The 20,168-nt window shown below is 30.4% G+C and overlaps 1 protein-coding gene across 1 annotated transcript; it reads left to right on the top strand.

Annotated features, from left to right (window-relative positions):
- The first annotated feature begins 6,857 nt into the window (after positions 1-6,857).
- LOC137932475 (outer dynein arm-docking complex subunit 4-like) lies at positions 6,858-19,761 on the top strand. The gene is made up of 12 exons (XM_068776103.1): positions 6,858-6,922; positions 7,204-7,273; positions 8,674-8,767; positions 9,714-9,871; positions 11,321-11,479; positions 12,289-12,495; positions 12,948-13,250; positions 15,382-15,518; positions 17,424-17,569; positions 17,804-17,970; positions 18,853-19,004; positions 19,611-19,761. Exons 1-12 carry the CDS (start codon positions 6,858-6,860, stop codon positions 19,759-19,761), a joined length of 1,809 nt encoding a protein of 602 aa, XP_068632204.1.
- The last annotated feature ends 407 nt before the right edge of the window (positions 19,762-20,168 follow it).

The following is a 20,168-nucleotide window of genomic DNA, read 5'->3' as shown; positions in this document are numbered from 1 at the left end:
CAAGATTCATTATTAGATTCTCTAGTATATTGAAATCAGTTCCGCTGACCCTGCGCAATCACAGAGCTTTTTATCAATTACGCAAATCAATGGATAGGATTTCCCTTTTGTGAGTAATTTTCCGCTCGTTGGACCTGAATTCAATAGGTTTTTAAAACGGTTCAAGTAAAATATGTTTACGTTTTCTTATATCAGCAATATCGTAGGTAACATTTTTAAGGCCATTGTAAATGCTTGCTACGTAAATGTACGATTAAGCTACGTCATCTCATTTGTCAGAACTTGAGCGAATGTTTCGAGATATATCATTGAAATAAATATTAATATGTTTTACAAATTTATATATTTAAGCGAAATGAATCAGATTTTTTCGAAATTCAAAATTTAAAAAAAGGACCATGTTAAAAGTTTAAGAGTTTATAATTTGTGACAAACATAATAATTTAAGGACTAAAACACATTTAAGTTTCAACTCTATACAAATCTTTAAATAAATATTAAAACATTTTTTTACCGTTTGGTTACATTTATTTAATTCAAAAGATATTTAAACTATTCAAATGTACTTAAATAATGACTCTTTTATTTATTGCAAATCTTAAACTAAAATATTCGATCCATATTTTTGATATATGTAGTGATATTACAAAATTAATAAAGAGTTTGTAGCCTTCTCTGTATATATACGGTGTTTTATGTAAAAATACAGCGAAGTATTCGTAGTTAAACGTAAACTCTTTATTAAGATATCTTTTTTTGGAATAAGAAAATTCTTGAGTTTAAATTCGCGTTTAAGTTTTGTTTGTTTTACCAATTATGAATTCTCTACCTGTTTTGTACTCTGTATTGTTAAAAACACAATTTAATTTAATATAAGTCAATAATAATACTAACTAACTGTGTTGGTTTACAAGAACAGATATATACACTTTTATTAGGAGTCAAGAAAGTTTGATGCGCGTTTCTCTCTAATATAAAAGAATCTATCAAATAAAAACTTCAACTTCTTACTGTTGGAAATTGACGCTAATTTTTAAAAATATGTACGCTAACGAAACACTCACACACGCACACACCGATACTTACAAATGTGAACATATGTACAAACATACTCGTAAAAGTCTTTAGGCTGCCTAGGAATGACAGTCACAATAATAATCATAACAAACAATTTAGTATGTTTAAAAAAAAACAATGTCCCTTAATATAAGCATTGGTATACTGAAAATAACCAAACATAATGATACTCATGATTTATTTAGTTGACTGAAAAAAAATGGTGAAAAAAAAAGATGCCATAAATTTAGTTTGTTGAAATACAGTTATAACATTGTTTTATTCTAAATAAAGTGAAAGTAAGTAAGGTTTAGGAAACGGTGATCGCAAACCAGCAAATGCAGTGTATTACGTCCAACCATAAGGTGGACAAACGACATTGCTAACGTAATTGATGTTAGATGGAGTTAGCTTTCAACCGGTCCTATTGGAAATCCACAGGAGAAGTCTATCCTATCTTGTGACATTTCCACCAGCGGAAGACTTAGACCTAGAAAGATGATGATGATAAAATAAAGTAATTCGATCAATAAAAGCCACGTATAATTATCGGATTATAGGATAAAAAAAAGGGAAGGTCGGGAAAAGAATCACAATTAACTTAATCAGAATAAAGTCTGCCTTATCACTTTTCCGAGCCGACGACTGATTAATGATTCGACTTAATAGTTGGATTCTGTTACCAAAGGGTTGTGAACTTTTATATTGTTATAGTTTTTTATTCTTTTTCTGCTATTTCTTTATCAAGTACAATCAAAGGTTCTATGTACGCTTGGTTAATTAAAAGTAACAATTAAATTAAAACAAAGTAATAAACAATATCAGAAATATAAACAATATCGCTACTCGTTATTACCATAAGATGTCATAATAAATGAAATGAAAAAAGATATCCTAATGATATTATTTTGAAAACATTTAAGAAATATTTAGTATAAAGAATAAGAAATCCAAAAGTTTAATATTTATAAAAAACTCTACTCGGCTCTATTTTAGTATATCTTGCCATTATCTAATTGAAAATTAATAAAGCAATGTTAGTATAACGGGATTACCACGCTTTTTATACAATGTGTGCCAAATCGTTGCCACGAGACAATGGCCTTTTTCATTATTCCAGCTTTTAAGGCCAAAAGAAAGATGAGCGAGCTATTAAACGACTACCCTTACAAAATTTACGTTAAAAAAGAAGAGACACAAAGAGATGGGGCTTAGGTTAAATTTGAGAAAGGTTTTAAAAAATGGACTTTTTGTCGCAAACGACCACTTATATAAATCCTTTTTTAATAGTCACTCTTTTTAATGTTGCAATATCAATATTAAGTTTAATTTGTAAATCCTTGTGGTTTTACATATAATATAGGGTTTTACTTTTATATATGTAGTAAAAATTACTTAAAATTTGTTTAAACTATTTTTACAGGTTTTTTTTAGAGAAAACATTATGAACGGTCGATATGCACAATCTTGAACTGTTCGAAAGTTCCTTCAAATTAGTGTTTGTTTAACTTTTGTAATAAATGCAATATTAATATATTTTAATTATCTGCGATTAGTAATTAGTTTAATATTGTCTTATATATTTATATAACATGTTGTTTGATTTTTTAAAATTTGATTCAAGTATAATTGTGAATCGGGAATATACACATTTTAAAAATAGTATAAAAATATCGAGGAATAAGTCTAATGTATAGAATTAAAATGCAATTAGAACATCGAACACAGAATAGTGACCCCGTGAAACATGAAAGACATCTTTACTTCAAGATGCATAATTTATCTATAACATAACATTTTTAATTTACATTGCCTTCTTATATGAACAACTTTAGGAGAGGATACACTGTAACAAAACCGATGTATGCGTTGCGCACTGAAAATCACAAAATGGTGAATAGAGTAGTCGCTTAGAGGAGTGGGAACATTCATCGGACTAACCACCTCTCCGTCAGTACAGCATTGGAATACCGTAACGGTTGTACGTGTGCACAATTGTTAAACTAAATGATCGTAATAATATAATATTCCATAGTTTGTGATTTTTGAGCCAAAGTTAGTTTAAAAACATCTATATTTATTTCACAAATGGTGTGTGAGTTTAAAGTTAAATATATAAGGTTTGTACAAAAGTTTTTAAAGTTATTTTAAAATAATACAAATTAAGTAAGTTAAAATTTAGATTACTATTTAGACAGGCATCTAATTAATTTGTCGAATTAAATGAATTATTTTTAAGTAAAATTTACATCATCTATTATTAATTAATAATAGATAAAGTAAAACACAATTTCTGGCAAAATTTCTTATTTTTTTTTTATAAATAAAGATGTGATAAAAAGCTGTTTTTTATGACTGACGATGTTGTGTTATTATTACTATATATTGTTTTAGTATTTATAATCTATTAGAAACTAACCTTAAAAATAAAATAACATTTTTTTTCTGCTAAGAGAAACGAAAGCAAATTAAGCTGATTATTTTTTAATAAAAATAAAGATGTTATCGGTAATTTTTATTAGTGTTTACCAAGTTTTTATGCTTTTGTATTACAATTTAACTCTATTTAACATTTGAATTTACATTTCTGTTACCGTAAATGAAAGTTTGCTATATGTGTGGAAATAAACACGCTTCTTATACAAATTTGGCTTTCCATCGGGTTTGAAAAAGTTCAATATATTTTTTTTTATTTTGGACACATTTTACAAATAAATGTATATGTAATCATATAATTTCAAGACAATAATTTGTTTTTAATAATGAAATATGATCATTGTGTCAAAGACATACTATTGCCTCAATGAGGCTTCTCTTTCGAAATAATCTTTAAATTGCTTATCGAGTGTAATGTTAAACTAAGGCGAACGGGAAATTTTACATTCGTTCATGTTATTACATACATTCCTTTGGATATATTATACATTAATCAAGCCGTTTGAGATTCAGTCTTACAACCAACTTTATTTCACTTTTGGTAAATGTTTGTTAAAGTTTTATAGTTTTGTAATTAACGATTTGTGACGGAAATAGTATAAAAATTAATTAATAATTTTGAATACAGCACTAGTTTTTTTTATTATCCATTGCAAAAGTCGACAAATTTCGCTTTTCGTTTGTTCATTACCGTGATCTTTGCTTGCCGAACGAATGTCGTCAATAAGCATAGGTAAACAATTATAACATTTTTTTATTGATGAATGTATATTACATTATATTGCGTGAGGGAAATTAACCGTATTAATTATTGTTAAAGGAGTCGTAACATTTAACAAATTTGAGAATTTTAAACGTGACAATTTTTAAAAGTTTGTTGTATTCTGTAAGCATTTTTAAAATCAAGTTTTCATTGCAGGACTGTGCAATTAAGGGGTCAGCGAAAAGTATGAATTTTAATACGATTTATTTGCTCTTGTGTATAGTTATTTCAGGTCAGTTGTGAATTAATTAATTAACACAAATTTTTACCTCTAGACTTGTTTGATTAATAATTGATTAATTAATTTCTAAGGGAGAGGAGATGACCATTGGAAAAAGCGCACTAGAGACAAACGTCATCAAGATATTAGAGAGATAGAGGAATACATAGGTAAGAAACTGCCATTGTTAATGCAAAGCTTACGCATTCTTGTGTAATAATTTTAGATTAGATTAAGTGGTTAGTAATTATACAGGATGAATGTTTATTTGCGTTATTTGAAGATTTTTGCATAGCGTATATCATAATCTACTTGATAAATAATGTAATGATAATATATTACTGACTATATATAGTAAGAAAATATGTTAAAAAATTTGGATTACACATTAAATTTATTTGTTTTTTTTTACTATCTGTCCCTGCAATATTGGTCTGTCGCATTGTGTTGAAAAAAAATTAATCAATGTAACATATTTCATAGAGATGATTTTATACAAAGTAATTGAAAATAGGTGTAAAAGCTTTAAGCCTTTTTACTGGTAAATGAAGCTATACAGTCAACACTTTAAATCACCTTGTAATGTAATTATATTAGTATATAAATTAAATATATTATGGGCAATCAATATATAAAACATAGACGGTAAACCTCCCTAAGTAACATATCAACAAGAAAATGCTAATTTAAATATTGTTATGTACTATTCATTGTAAGCGAACTGTGAAGCGTGAGTGTGATTAAGAGAGTATTATTTTCAGGAATGGACAGAGATTCACTTTCTTACGAAGAATATTTTGATGCTGCAACGGAAAACGATTTTGACAGTAACGCTCATTTGGACTTTTCAAAACACAGAAAACGAAATCGGGCAATGTTACTTCGCAGGAAACAAGATAAGAGTAATCCGACATTTAAAAAAACATTCGAAAATTCTATGGAAAAAATTGACAATCATTTAAAAAACATGTCCGAAGACATCTCCAATGATTTGCGAAATTTTAAAAACATTATCAACGATAGGAAAAATTATAAAAAATCTTTACCTAAATGGCCCAAATTTGAAGATCTTTTGGTATCTTTAGGTATTGAATATGACTGGAAAAGTGATCGATGGATAAAAATTAAAGAAAAACCCAACAAGTCGCTTAATGCAAGTATCCAGAAACATGAATTTAAATATAGAACTATTAGAATCAAAGGAAGTAAAAGGAGAAATATCATAGTGGCTGTTACTGCTGTAAGATAGGCTAGTACATTTCATAGCTAATAATTTTTTAGATATAAAAATCATAGTCATTGTTCAAATGTATTTCTTGTAAATTAAAATTGTTGTAATTAACGATATTAAGTTATGGGACCAAATTCAATTTAATCGAGTCCTAGATGAATTTAATTTAAAATGTATGTACATTGGTCGAACCGCTGCGTGTTTTTATTTGTTCCTATTTAATACCAAAACAGCAATGAAAGAGATTCGGTAAATTTTATTCCGATGACAAGGTTTTTATTTGGCTCTAAATGATTTAATTAAAACTGCATTCATTATAAAGCAGTGTTGTCACTTTAAAATTTCGTGTGATTGACATTAAACTTATTATAATACTCATGTATGTGTAATATTGAAGTAAAATAAGCACTGACGATTGTTGTAAAGTATCCGATATGTAAATAAATTTCTTTCAAGAGTAAGGAAATTGTTATTAATATTATATGCATATATCAGTAGCTCTGCAGTAAAAAAAAAACGTTGATAACACGAAATGGCCTCTTAGCAAGTAATGAGCTATGTTAAAAATGAAATGACAATCTTTAGTCCCCCATCATCATTTCCGAAATTGAGCGTCCATTACTGAATATTAATTTCACCCTAGATTTCCACTAGGACCCATAAAAAGCGCACTTGCTGGTTCATGGTCTCCACTCCAAAAACTTAAGGCCATCTGTTCTACTCGCTATGTGGTCTGCTAAATGCCACTTCAAGGCCAATGGACGAAATTAAACTACATATCTTAAGTTATATTCTATTAATTAAAAATAAACTTGAATATTCCTAACTTTTATTTTAATATTTTATAGTAAATACGATTTCAATCAGATTTAAATTTAAATAAAATTTTTGAATGGATATTCACATAAGGAATATTAACCTCAAATAGCATTAAATCGATTATGTTTTGTACTGGTAATGAACTTTATTGACTAAAAACGAATTTATCAATCACTTCTTTTGTAACTATATTTTTTTTAATTATGAAATCACATTGGAAAACATGGCCATCTGGATTTTTATAAATAATCTGTTTGAGCAGTTTTTTGTAAAAAACGCTTAAATCGATACACGTATATTTGAATTTTAAATGTTATTTACAAATTAAACTAATGAAAAAGCTTGAATTGCCGGAAAAAATTGTTTGTAATGCTGTCGCGGTTTATCGCGAGCGCGGGTAAGTATATTGCTGAAGTATGATAGTAAGAGAAATAAAATAAAATCAATATTAAATATTTTGGTATTTATAACTTCAAACATATTTTGATTGTCGCGATTATAAAATCATAAGATAGTTCTGATTTTTATTACTGCAATTTTTTTTACATAATGAGATTTTTTTGGATATGTTTTGTAATAGCTTTTTTATACAATAGAAGTTGCCTATACTGATGAAAATTATTTACTTTAAGAGTTTTTGTGTAGATTCTTTAAGTATTTGATAATGATGTTATACAGAAATTATCTACAGCGTCTAGAGCAATTTGAAAAAGCAATTGTAGCCTACGATGAAGCTCTGCGCTGGAATGTAAGTATGTGAATTATTTTTTTTTCTTTCATAGTTAAATTGCCATTGTAGTAAAGCAGTCGCTGATGGGCCCGGGTTTAACTACTAATGTTAAATTATCCATTCCAGTCCATAGCTTACGAAGTTGATCTTTTTCCTAAGACCGTTTTGTTTTCTATGAGACAAAAGTCAAGCGGAAACTATAATAGTGTTTCATGCTGTTTAGACTAGTATCCGAGAGAATATTTTAAAATAAAGTTGGGATCAGTATAGTGAAATATCTAATAAAAACCGTTTTCTGTATTCACTATCAACTTTGGGTAATTTTCTTATTTCCATTAAACTAATTTTTGAAATACTAAACTTAAAAATACGAAGTTTAATGATTATTTTTATTAAATTTATGTTTAAAATATAAATTATGATATAATATATATTATGATATAATTAAGATACGAGCAGACACTTTACCCGGCGATAACTGACACACTGTATCCAACATTAGTTATTAATCAATGCCTTTTTAAGTTAAAATATTCAAAAACGATATGTAGATATATTGCTTTAATGTTTTCATACATATAATAAAATATTATTAAATATACTTTATGTCCCGTAAACTAATTTAAAAATGTCACTTCTATCCTAATCTTTCGGGGGATGATCTCATTTCCTTTCTGACAGAAATTAAGTTGACAATGTATTTTTTACATCATGTGTTGAAATTTATGAACCAAATTGTTTACATTTATCTTTTTGTAATTATTAGATTGAATAGACTGCACTGATTAAATAGACTGCAGATCGTATATCGATATGCACATTTAATGAAGTGTATTCGTTAAATTTTAAACATAGTTACATTTTACGAATACCACTCTCACATACACCAAAAACGTACTCCTAAGTGGTCTATGTACACTTTTTACTAATTTTTCTCTCGTTTTGTTACATATTATAAACTGTTAATTTTGTTGATAATATTAATTAAATTACCTCAATTGCCCAAGACCAAAGTTTATTCTTACGTAGCATAGAAAGCTGCTATTTATTTCCTTTGTCCACGGTAATATCAATGCGGTGTGTATAATGCCAATAAATAAATAAATAGAAATAAATTATCATATTTTGTAATCAGTTTGGATTTCATAAACAATGCTAGAATGATGATCATCATCATATCAGCTGATAGACGCCTACTACAAGGCATAGGTTTCCATCGAAGATCGACACAATGACTTCACGGCACCTTGACTATATCGAAGTCCACCAGTGGAGCGCCTTCACACCATAATAATAATACCAGTGACTAAAGATTTTTAAAAATACGGCAACTTTTTCACGCTCTAATATAGTTCTAATGCCACTGGTCTACCTACGGTACATGTTATAGTCGACTCAAGAATAAGGTTTTGTTTCAGAATTTAGATGTTGGTTCGCTTCTCGGTCGAAGTTTGGCTCGGGCGAAAGCAACTCATTACAGCGGTGCCCTAGCTGACGTAGCTCAAGCTGCCGGTACAGTAGTCAATTAAAGTTTTGACAGTCACGAGTTCTCGAAGTCAAAATATGAGTTACACCGTGAATTCTAAATCAGATTTTCAGCCGTTAGCAAATAATTTAGAATTTAAATATTCGATCCTTTCAAATATATTCTGTTCAATCTGATTGGTACTATATATTCAATATAAATAACACGTAAAGAGTGAATCGTTTTTAAGTGGCCGGATCTGTAGAATCAAAAATTTTTGGAAATGTACATAAGAATTTCATGAAAGGATTCTAGTACAAAATATAATATTTAATTAATAATAGAAAGCATTAAGATGAGTCTTGTTTGTTATAAAGTCTATTGGTGTGATTAACTTTTCTCTTTTTTTCCCCTTATAGCGTGACTTTTCGTAACACACAATTTTCACTTGCTTTTAGCGTATTAGCTTTTAGTACACAAATTCTTGGATAACGTTGAACGTTAAAAAAACTAGTTACGCATTTGTGTTTTTATGTCTTATACTTTTTATAATTAATAATGTAAAACTGTTTATTATATCCTCGAATAAATAAATAGCCGATTTCCAGACATAGCTTGTAGTAATTAGCAGCCTTATTAATCTGAATTAATGTGAAACGACCTGAACGATCTTTATTTTAGTAAGGAAGCATTTTTCCCTTATTATCAAAATATTAAAAATTACGTCATCGTAAAAGAATAAAGAAATTGAAATTTTAATTTTCTTTGTACTATTTACATACCAAGTTATTATTAAATATTAACAATAAAAATACCTAAAAAATTGTATATTTTCGCCAGGAGATGTGTTCGTGTTCCCAAATCTTATTTTTTATTATGTTGTATAATACATACCTTTAAATATTGTATGTTTAAGAGAAATATTTTTTCTGCAATAACTGAAAACTATTCGTTTTTAAATCAACATTTACGCATACTTTTGCTTATTTTAAGAACTTGAGCCAAAAAACTTGAGAGCACTTCAGATCAAAGCACAAACGGAATATGAAAAATGTGCCTTTGAACGATCGCTTGTGTTAGCAAGCCGTGGACAGAGTTTAAGGGTCTTCCCACCCAACTTCGCTGAATGTGCCAGGTGTGCGGAGGAAACGGTACAGTTAATTAAAATATACTAATATATTTTGCTAAACATTGCGTCTTTAATTCCCCAAACTATACAATATATGTAAGACTTCCTTTTCTCATTATTTAATCTAAAATTATGAAAAAATATTGAACACAACTTATTGCAGCATTCAAGACTTTTAGCTGGATAAATTGAATTGATGCGTAAAACTTGGTTTTTTGACTCTTTTATATTAATTACCTACGAGTTACATTTTCTTATAAAAAGTATCTCTTAAGTTTCTAGATAGCTTTTCTCAACAGATCAGCATTCCGTGCCAGTATGCTGATTTGTGAGTAATGTTTAAGAAATTTTTGATTCAAAAGTGCCCGTAAATGCTTATTTGAATAAAGATATTTTTAATTATATCATCGTCATCTGCCCATTGCAAGATAAAGGTCTCTTCCAAATATCACCACGACGACCGGTCTTGCGCTGCCTGTTCCCAGCGACTTGAAGGACCATTACTATGTCTTCGTCAATCCACCTAGTGAGAGCCTTCGAACGCAACGTCTAGCGACTCGTGGTTGCCACTCGTGGACCTTTGGGCCTCAACTGTCGTATGTGTTCACCCACTGCCACTTCTGTTTCATTTTGTTATTAGAAAAGAATATTGTACAATTATCCATATAATAGTGGCCCTATTATCTGGGTGGTAAAATTATAAAATTAGCGGAACCGAAGCTCGTTATGGAGTCATTGAGTTTAGGTGCTATAAGATTTCTAGGCTAGGCGCCTTCAGCGCTCTGTTGCCTTGAATATGATGAAGCTATTAATCCTATAGGATAATCAAGACACGATAGTGACAAAAAACCGACCATCAAAGTGTAAAATTATTTATTTATCATGGGTGATTAGTAATAAGTGTAAAATCCTTAAAGGGGTGAATATATAGCTCATTTGTTTTGATGAATGCATATACACTACCTAAAAATCAACGGTGGTTGGACTTGGTACTATAGGAAGGCCTGTGGTATTCCAATAAAAAAAATAATGTAAGTTATTTCACAGAAATCACTTTTTTCAGTATGACCACAAATAGGTACAAAAGCTTTTTGCTGACAAATAAGCGGGCTATGCCTCAGTTTCAATCTTTAATAAATAGTTTTATATCTTTAATGCGAGTTTAAGTTATATACTTTCGACAGAGGTTACTACTACTTTTTAGAATTGGGATTGTCATTGTATTCTCAGTAAAAATATATAATTTCATTAGTAATCTTTATAACGTTTTAATATTTATTCTCGGCTAAATTATTATTACATTTATAATTTCGATGATAAACTAATGTTATGCATATCTAGAATACACAAAAAAATATTAGTTTATAAGGACTTGTAATCATTGTTAATGAAATGTTATTATTTATGCTGTAGACTCACCTTTTAAATAAATAAATATATAATATATTAATAATAATAACACTGTAAACAGATTCGCGAATGTTCTGGATTAAGTGCAACGAAAGTGATGAAATCAGCGATAACTATCCTACAAGGGGTGGAGGTAATTGGAAACCTGATAGATAATGACGACTTAGAACCAACAAAAATAGTGCGTCGAAGCAGGATGCAAAAAGAACCGACCAGACACGTATGGCTAAGTTACTATTAAAATACATTAAGCTTTTACGAATTCGGATTATGTATAAACACAACTAACTAACAGAGACCAGGACGCGGGATTGCGCTAAATGCGGGTAGCGGGGAAACTGTCATTGTGGCGAATTATGAAGGAGGCCTATGGCTTGCAGCAGGCGTCTATCGACTGACAAGATGATGATAATAAACGCTACTTACAGACGTTCATCGAAACATAGATAGTGCTATGCGACAAAGCTCATTGGATTAGCAAGATGGAATCGTGGTGGGTAGTTTACAAACCGCGTAAAACAGGTGACCGTTGTGGCTTTTAGGACCTGAAGTGGAGACTAAACGGCAAACTCAGCAAAGGACGATAAGATAGATAGAAGAAGATAAGAACCCATATAGGTAACATACAACCTTGTTAACGTCGTCGGCGAACAAATTGGATATGAGCCACTTCCACCCGTTCTTATAGAAAACCCATGGGAGAGGCCTGTCATTCAGTGAACGACTTACAACTTAAATGACGACGGTGTTAAATACATCTTAAATTAAATTAAAAATAATGGCGTTATTATTTTATTTACTATTACCTAAGAAAACCTGATATAAATAAGTAGTTCAGCATGTCACAAAAAGATTTTTAATCACAGCTGGTATTTTGTACTGCTTTGTTTCTAATATCCAATTTTTTTCCAAATCGGCACAACATGAGTAACATAATATTTCTTCATCGTATAATTTTGTTATGTAATGTATAAGAAATAACCTTTTATTATAAATATTATTTATAATAAGCTGTTGTGTATTTTGTAGGTACAAGAAATATCAAGGGTGGAAAAACAAAAATCCGAACACATTTCGCGATTAATGGCTTCCAAGTATTTACAACAAATGGCTCACGACAAACATTTTCTCGTTTCGTTGTGCAAAGACGAAAGACTGCTTTCAGCTAACAAGCAAGGCTCACAAATATTACAGGAATTAGCCAATAACGCTCGTGTTGGTATAGAGAAGTGTCAAGTACGTAAAGACATTTGACATTGTTGACAATGAAATTTATACCAATGTTTTTTTTTATTATTTACTATTATGAATATCAACATTTAAGCCGTAAGGTGTCCACTCCTGAATAAAGAATTACCCTAGAGATTTCCTATAAGACCGATTGGAAGCGGCTTATATCCAGTGTATTCCGACGACCTCAACAAGATCATCTGTCCACCTTGTGGGTGATAACATTGCGCGCGCCGGTTCGTTGTCTTTATTTCTGAACCTAGAGGCCCTATCATTCAAATCATTTATCCGTCATCAAATATATTTAGGATATTCTCCTTCTCATTATCCGTAAATATTTTCCCTTAGTCGTCTAAACACAGAAGGAAAGGGGAGTGTCATGTGCCGTTACAACCTCGGTATACTTTAGTTAGTTTAACTGAAATATTTTACAAAGTATTTTAAATAATTTAACATAGGACGCACTTCGTGTACGTCGGCCTCTATATGCCGCTCGCGCGGCTGAAGCAGCTGCACGGGCGAGACTCTCACGAGCGCGCAAAGAGAGACTTGGAAACGCTCAAAAGCAGCACGCAGTCGACGCACGACGCCTTGTTCGAATAGCCACGAAAATGTTCAATGAACACGATACGACAAAATGCTTGGAAACTGCCGAATTCGCAATGGAACAAATATCAAGAAAACCTATCAATTTGTTACCAGATAAAGAAATTTTTTTGTTAGAATTGCACAATTTGGTCGCCAACGTTTTTTTGGACCAGGTTTGGTTTTAATTTTTAATTAAGTCTCAACGCTTAAAGACCAATTTTTACATTCTAGGCCACAAAGTTTTATTGTGGAAACTTTATATTTTATTATTAGAGCTGTAACATCTTAGTCGTTATGGAGTTAGGTATTTGATGTTTAAGAAGAAGCTTTCATATGATATTCTCACACCTTGCTAATATTTAGTCCAAGGACATATCAGTTTCCTCTGTTTTCCTCTTTTGTAGCCTGTATTACTAGAAATCAAGCACAGTCAATCATTTAACAATATTCGCTATTTACAATTATTTAAAAATATTATATTAAGTCTTAATAAATAACTTCGTGTATGCAATATTTGCTTGTACCTGTTGTAATGCTCGGAATTACATTTAGGGTAATTGTGAAAGTGCTTAATATATATAAAAACAGCTATCATCACTGTGAGTTATCGAAAAATGGAATTGAACCCGCAACTTTCGATCGTATGTCTTAGATATTAGCTACGGTACGATACCATAGCTTGAGTAACGCACTTAAAAATGCAAAGCGGCAAAGTAGACCTTAACGTGCTAGCTCCAGTCGAATTGTGCTAAAATTTGGAAGCATAAGGGAGCAACAACAACGTTTTTAGTTAAAGGCTTTGAACGCTATTGCAGCACTTTTGAATTATTTGTGAAATCTGGATTTTTAACCCTTCATTGAAAATATATCAGGAGTTTCAACGTGTAAGAACTTTTGTTACGGGTCTGGCTAACAGACTGATGATAACGGCAACGTATCGAAGAAGTGTGGAGGTGGCCGTCTGACTATTACATATTTATAGTATTTAACTATTTATTATTTCATTTTGTAACACGTGCCGTGGGTCCAAAATAACGTATTACTATTATTAACCTAAAAATAATAAATTAACTTGACCTCAAAAGTGTAAAATTGTACGAAATGTGTAAACTAAATTTAATTACGATTTTTTTTTAAATAGACCATTTAATGAATTACTAAAAGTCTATTTTTAATGAAATTCGATTACCCTGATGGTTCCATCGAACAAAAAGAAAAATTCTCTTTAACAGCGCCCATGTATGTAATTGTTTTACTGATTTTTTTTTAATTAAAATAACAGTTAACACAAATATAACTTTGTTATGTGCAGTTTGACTCCTGTATTCTATGATGTAAAAGTTAAAATATCATACATTATTTTTTTTATCTGTTAACGCAGTGTTTTGTTACATATATTAGTGTGTAATGACATACATTTAAAATGAATATTGCTATGAAGTGTATATTACAATACTTTATAAAAGTTTATTTAGCAGAGTGTCATTATTTCAATAATTTTTTTGACGTTTGCATTAGACTTTTTCCTAAAAAATATATTTTTTTTTAATTTACTTAAAATAATTTAAAAAATTTAATAATTTAGAATTTGCATTTAAGGATAGTATAAAATATATTATCAAGCAAATTCTATGTTAGTTGTAGCATACAATAATTACTACATTTAGTATTAAAGAACAAAGTAAGCATGAGATTCGTAGTGTTTTTAGTGTTACTTCAAGGCGCTGAAAAGTGGACGGTAAAAGAAAGATAATGCTGACATACAAACTATTGGGTAAGCAGTGGTAGAGAGCATAGACAAGCGGATATTATAGACAAGATGCCGCGCCATCACCATTGTTCTATATTTTGGCAATAGTACATCCTCAAATTGTGAACTACTTAGGTGACGTTATGCCAAAGATATATGACATTAAAAGGCAGTTTAAGTTGTGCTAACTAACAATGTACAGATCAAGTCAAAACTATCACTAAACCTCTAAATATAAACTCGCAAAATACCTCAGGGAAATACGGATGGAGAGGGACTTGTGAAAAATCCTCTGACTACGACCTGTAACTTCTACTACTACTCAGAAAGCACTAATAAGTCACACTAATAAGAAGAAGGAAAATGAGCATGATTTGTTATTTCGACCTAGGATAGCAACCGACTGTTTATTAATTTATTTTAATTGACATCCCCTATGTACGGTATAAGAAGGTTGCCAGAGGAGGAACGTATAAACTAGAATCAAATTGATTTAAATGACATAAATATCTTTCAACGTTTTACATCTAAAATGTTATGATAAAAATTCGCAGAAACGTTTCAAAGAAGTAATGAGTGAAGAGGATCGTGAGAAAAGGGCTTTCGTGTTACTAGGAATATCTGTTTCACGCGAACCGAGTCATGACTCTGTTTTACGTACAAGACCTTTGGCGCCACCTCGAGATATCAGGTAAATAAAATGCTTATTAATAATATCTTGACATTTTTCTAAAGATGATTTTATATGAACCAGTTCGCACTTTATAACTAATAGTGCGCTTCAGGAAAAAAAAAATTATTGATGAATCTTGTTTCTTTCTTCATAAAACTTAGTGCAATTTGTGTAAAAACGAAAAAATTTTGAAACTACAAGCATAAATTTTATCTACCCGATATTGTCAGCTGTCAAAACTACTGTTCGATATTACATAGATTTAGACACATTATGATAAATAAGAACAGGGCATGTAACGAAGATAAAATCGACAGACTCTGAAATATACTCGCTAAGTTCTGGCAATTTTCACTGTTTATAAAAATTTTATAAGGAATCAAAGCAGAGTGAGGACAGGATAAAGATTGTCAGAGTATAGTCAGAAAAGAAGAATATACAATATTGGAATGCCTATAGAAGAACTAAATTCTGCTAGCTCTCTTTTCACGTAGAGCTGTCTTAGAATATCAGTCGTGGAGGATCTTTCACTATATTTTTATAAAATATTGTAATCTCCTTCTCAATTTAGGACGCAAATCTCACTGTAAAATAATATTATTCAGCAGAAGTTTAAGTGAATAAAAACTCAAACTCAAGTAAACAAGACAACGTTAAAACAAAAGTTATTAAAACTCTTAGGTCTCAAAGTGATGAACTATGTCCTCAAATAGTAGCTGTTAATGTTCATACTACATCAAACAGCAGTCAAGATCGTGTACCATCGAAAGTAAAGTAAAGTATATATAAAAATAAAAAGAGATTTGTGACTGGATGATTAATGATAGAGAAGACTCAATAGAAAGTTCAGGAATTGAATCGGTAATTTAAGAGACCCCGGCCTGCAGTGTTGAAGTGGACGGGATACTTACAGCTGTAAAAAAGTTTAACAGATACAATTTTCAATTCAGTATGCCTGGATTTCGTTGAAAAAAAAAAAAAACAAATAATTTTTATGAGCTACCATTTGTCACTTACGAACAGGAAGCTACAGGAAGCTATAATTAGCAGTGCGAGAAATCGTTAAAGAAAAACAATACGTTTTCTTGTGAATTCGCAACGGCAAGATATTTGCTCGTTAGAATATTAATTCGAAGCTGCTACAGATATCTTATGAAGAAATTATTAAAATCTGTAGTTTTTGCTAAATTTGTTGGTGTATTGTAATAATAGGTCCAATTTTTTTTATTTTTGATGCCATATTGTAACATAAATAACGAATTTATGAATATTTAATATCAAAATGAGAGAGCTTTCATAAAGAAAACAGTAAATACTTATTTAAATGCTGTTATTAATAAATTGTGGTTACTATTTTTTATAATTTACAGTAAGTATGATTAGTTTATAGTCGGAGATGTGAACTAAACAATAAAAAAAATGAGTAAATGTTGTTAATAGTTAAATATGTATAGTATATGGCTCTTGAACAAGTAGGTAAATTCTTTCGCGGTTGAGATGCCAGTTCACTTCTTTATATATCGATATCACAACTTTTTCTTTAATCAAGTCTTTATCTTCCCAGCTATAGATATACATTGTTGTCGTGACGCAAAATGTCTTTGCGATATGCTGAAATTACAATCAACTGTCTTCTAATTATTTACCTTTTTTGTAGATTATTTGCAAAACCTTTTATTTTGTTTTTGTAATTAGCTATATAGCCATATGGTGTTAAAAATACATCTCAAAAGCTTAAAATAATTCACTCATTGTCTTATAAGATTTTTGATAGATGTCCTTTTATTTTTGTAATTCCTCTACATTAGTTGGTAGTAGGTAGTAAGTTCTGCGTACTTCTTTGTATTTAACAATATGAAATAGGACTACACACGCCTTGGCTCTGAACTCCGGTCATGTTTACATTATAATATTACTCCGCAGACGCCGCCTAAGAACTTTAGAACGAACACTCTCGTTAAATGGCCGCGCATCTGAAAGGTGTTTTGTACTGCACGAATTATGCCGACTTTATGTAGACACGAAACAAGCTCATAAAGCTAGATTCTTCGCTCTTAAAGGCCAATCAGGTAAAGAATCATTACTTTCGGTATAATTATAACGTCATTCTTCCGATGGCAAAAGATAGTTTCCTTAAACAGATCAGTTCATACAAAAGTTGTCAAATAAAAAAATATCCATTTGTTCAAAAACCAGGAAGTATATAGCAGTAGCTTTTGGTAAAAATCAGTAAAAACGTATTAAAACTTCAGCATTTTTTTTTAATTCAACCGTTAATAAATATATAATTTATGCATGTTCAGAAGCACGGTTGGCCGATCAACGGATCTGGTTACTAAACATTACATTTCTCCTGGCACGCTGCCACCTTCTGCAAAATAACCGTCCAGAAGCTAGAGCAGCCTTAATCGAAGGCGGCGGGTTGGCCCGTTCCTTTGGTTTTACGGATGTTGGTGCTTTTTTCGATACGGTACCGTACTTTATATTCGTTTTTTATAATTGGCTTACTTTATATTTCTACTATCATTACTCGTAAATTTATATCAGTTTTCATCATCGCTATTTCAGCAGTAAAAAGCTCACTCATCGTCACAAGACATAGAAATTTATGGTAGAGCTATAGATTCCCAATAAGGCCATTAGGAAGCGGTTAAATAAAGAATTGTATAAATAAATAAATTTATACCAATCAAACATTTCAAATCCAAACACAAAAAATATTATGTACCGTAAATCAATATAGCTAAATTACAATCATTATTCCTAAAATCTTGCAGTAAGCGATGTACTATAGACAATATAATTAAGATGGTAAATAAATAGAGTAATCCCTCTGAAATAGGTTTTAATTTTATTTTTTGGTTTGGTTTGTAATAGGCCTATAATTTTGATAAGTACGCAATGTATCGAAGCAGCTAGTTGTTTATAAAAATAAACATACACGCGTTACTTACTATATAAAATGTATCTAAATTAAATATAACATTTTTTCTGTTACTCATCACCAAAACTTTCATTACCTTTAGATACCTTCTGTCTGTTCTTTCTGATCTTCTTGTTTCTATACTCAGATGCCCTGGTAAGACCTATATCTGTCGACAACGGTCTAGTAAGTACGGCGTAGAACGTCCAACCCAAATCTAGAACGACGATCTTGTTAGGGTATTCGGAAAATTTTGGATGCAAGTTGCTTCTTATTGGTCATATTGTAAATATATGAGAGAGGCCTATGAACAATAGTGGACCTCCTACGGCTATAATGATGATGATCTCATATACCTTAGTTGTCCTTTGTGCTACGATAAGTTTTTCTAATAATTTTGTGCGTGCCAATATTTCAAAATTTTTCCAGTGTGTAAATATATCAGGAGAAGGAGAGATAGGATCATCAGAGGCGTTACTTGAGAAACGTGAGAAAGAGATGGTGAATTTAATGCAGGATGATGATTTACGTTCTGCAGCGAAACACCTTTTCAAGCGTATGTCCGTCATACCCGCATCAAGGTGAAAATCATTTTCATATTATGCATACTAACCGTATTAAATTAGTTATTGATGTATATATTTATTACTTTTATATACGAAATCATAAGGTAAATATTTAGGTTATTACTAAAAGTTGTCTATCGCATAATTTACTACTAATAACTACGCGTTTAATGTTAGTGAACTTTGATAGTATTTCAAGTGTTACGTACTTTTTTATATACAATATATTAAATATATTAAAAGTAAATGAATGTATGTAACAACTACGCTTGTTCCCTTTCATATTATATGATATGAATACGATCCATATACATAAGCGAGGAATTAGTGTATACAACAAATTTAAGAGATGAAAGAAATCTGTTCCTATACCTTTTCAAAGAAATAATCTAATAACTATTTGATTATACAAGTAAATATTAAAAACTTTTAATATGATTTTTTATTAATTGATTTACTGTAAAAATTTTTGCTAGTTATTGTGCTCATGGTAAATTACAAACATTACTGGAAATTCAGATATCTCCACGACCTCTAATATTTCAGATATCTAGCTAAAACGCAATAACATAACTTTCGTTTATTTACAAAATTAACATTAATTCAATTTTAACTTTGCAGACGATTTTCTGTTCTTCCCGGTACTCATAATATGGAGGGAATCACAGCGTCAGTAGCACGACGAGCTTCCATTGTTCCAAAAAGTCAACAGCCCACAAGGATCACTCACAAATTCCACCACCCACTCGGCTTTCAAGAATTCGATCTATAAGAAATATTAAATTATATTCTTTTATTCTTTATTGTTCATATAGTTTTGTATTTATAATAAAATATACTTTTACTATTGTTATTCACGGACTCTTAATATTCGTTAAAATTTGTTTTGTCAGTTTTATTAATTAAAACTAAATCCTTTGTTGACAGGAATGTTGTTTTACTCAGTCGTCAAAGTTCAAAAAACCAATTCAATGAATGCCCAATCTGTTTTATAGCCTCGTAAAAACATTGAAACACAGTGAACTATTTTCACGTATTTTCCGTATGCAGTTTCTGTGAAAGGTAAACAATGTAATAAAATTTCTGCAAACGCTTAACAACTTTTCATTGTTAAAACTGTTCGTAATTATTAGGTTTTAAGTAAAATTATTTTAAGGAGTGCAGTTATCACAACCTCCG

The sequence above is a fragment of the Battus philenor genome, unplaced genomic scaffold (assembly GCF_028537555.1).
Source record: "Battus philenor isolate CCGP_79_NKW_IND1 unplaced genomic scaffold, ilBatPhil1.0.hap1 SCAF_9, whole genome shotgun sequence".
In the NCBI taxonomy this organism is placed as follows: Eukaryota; Metazoa; Arthropoda; class Insecta; order Lepidoptera; family Papilionidae; genus Battus; species Battus philenor.
This window is presented reverse-complemented; position numbering and strand designations above follow the sequence as displayed.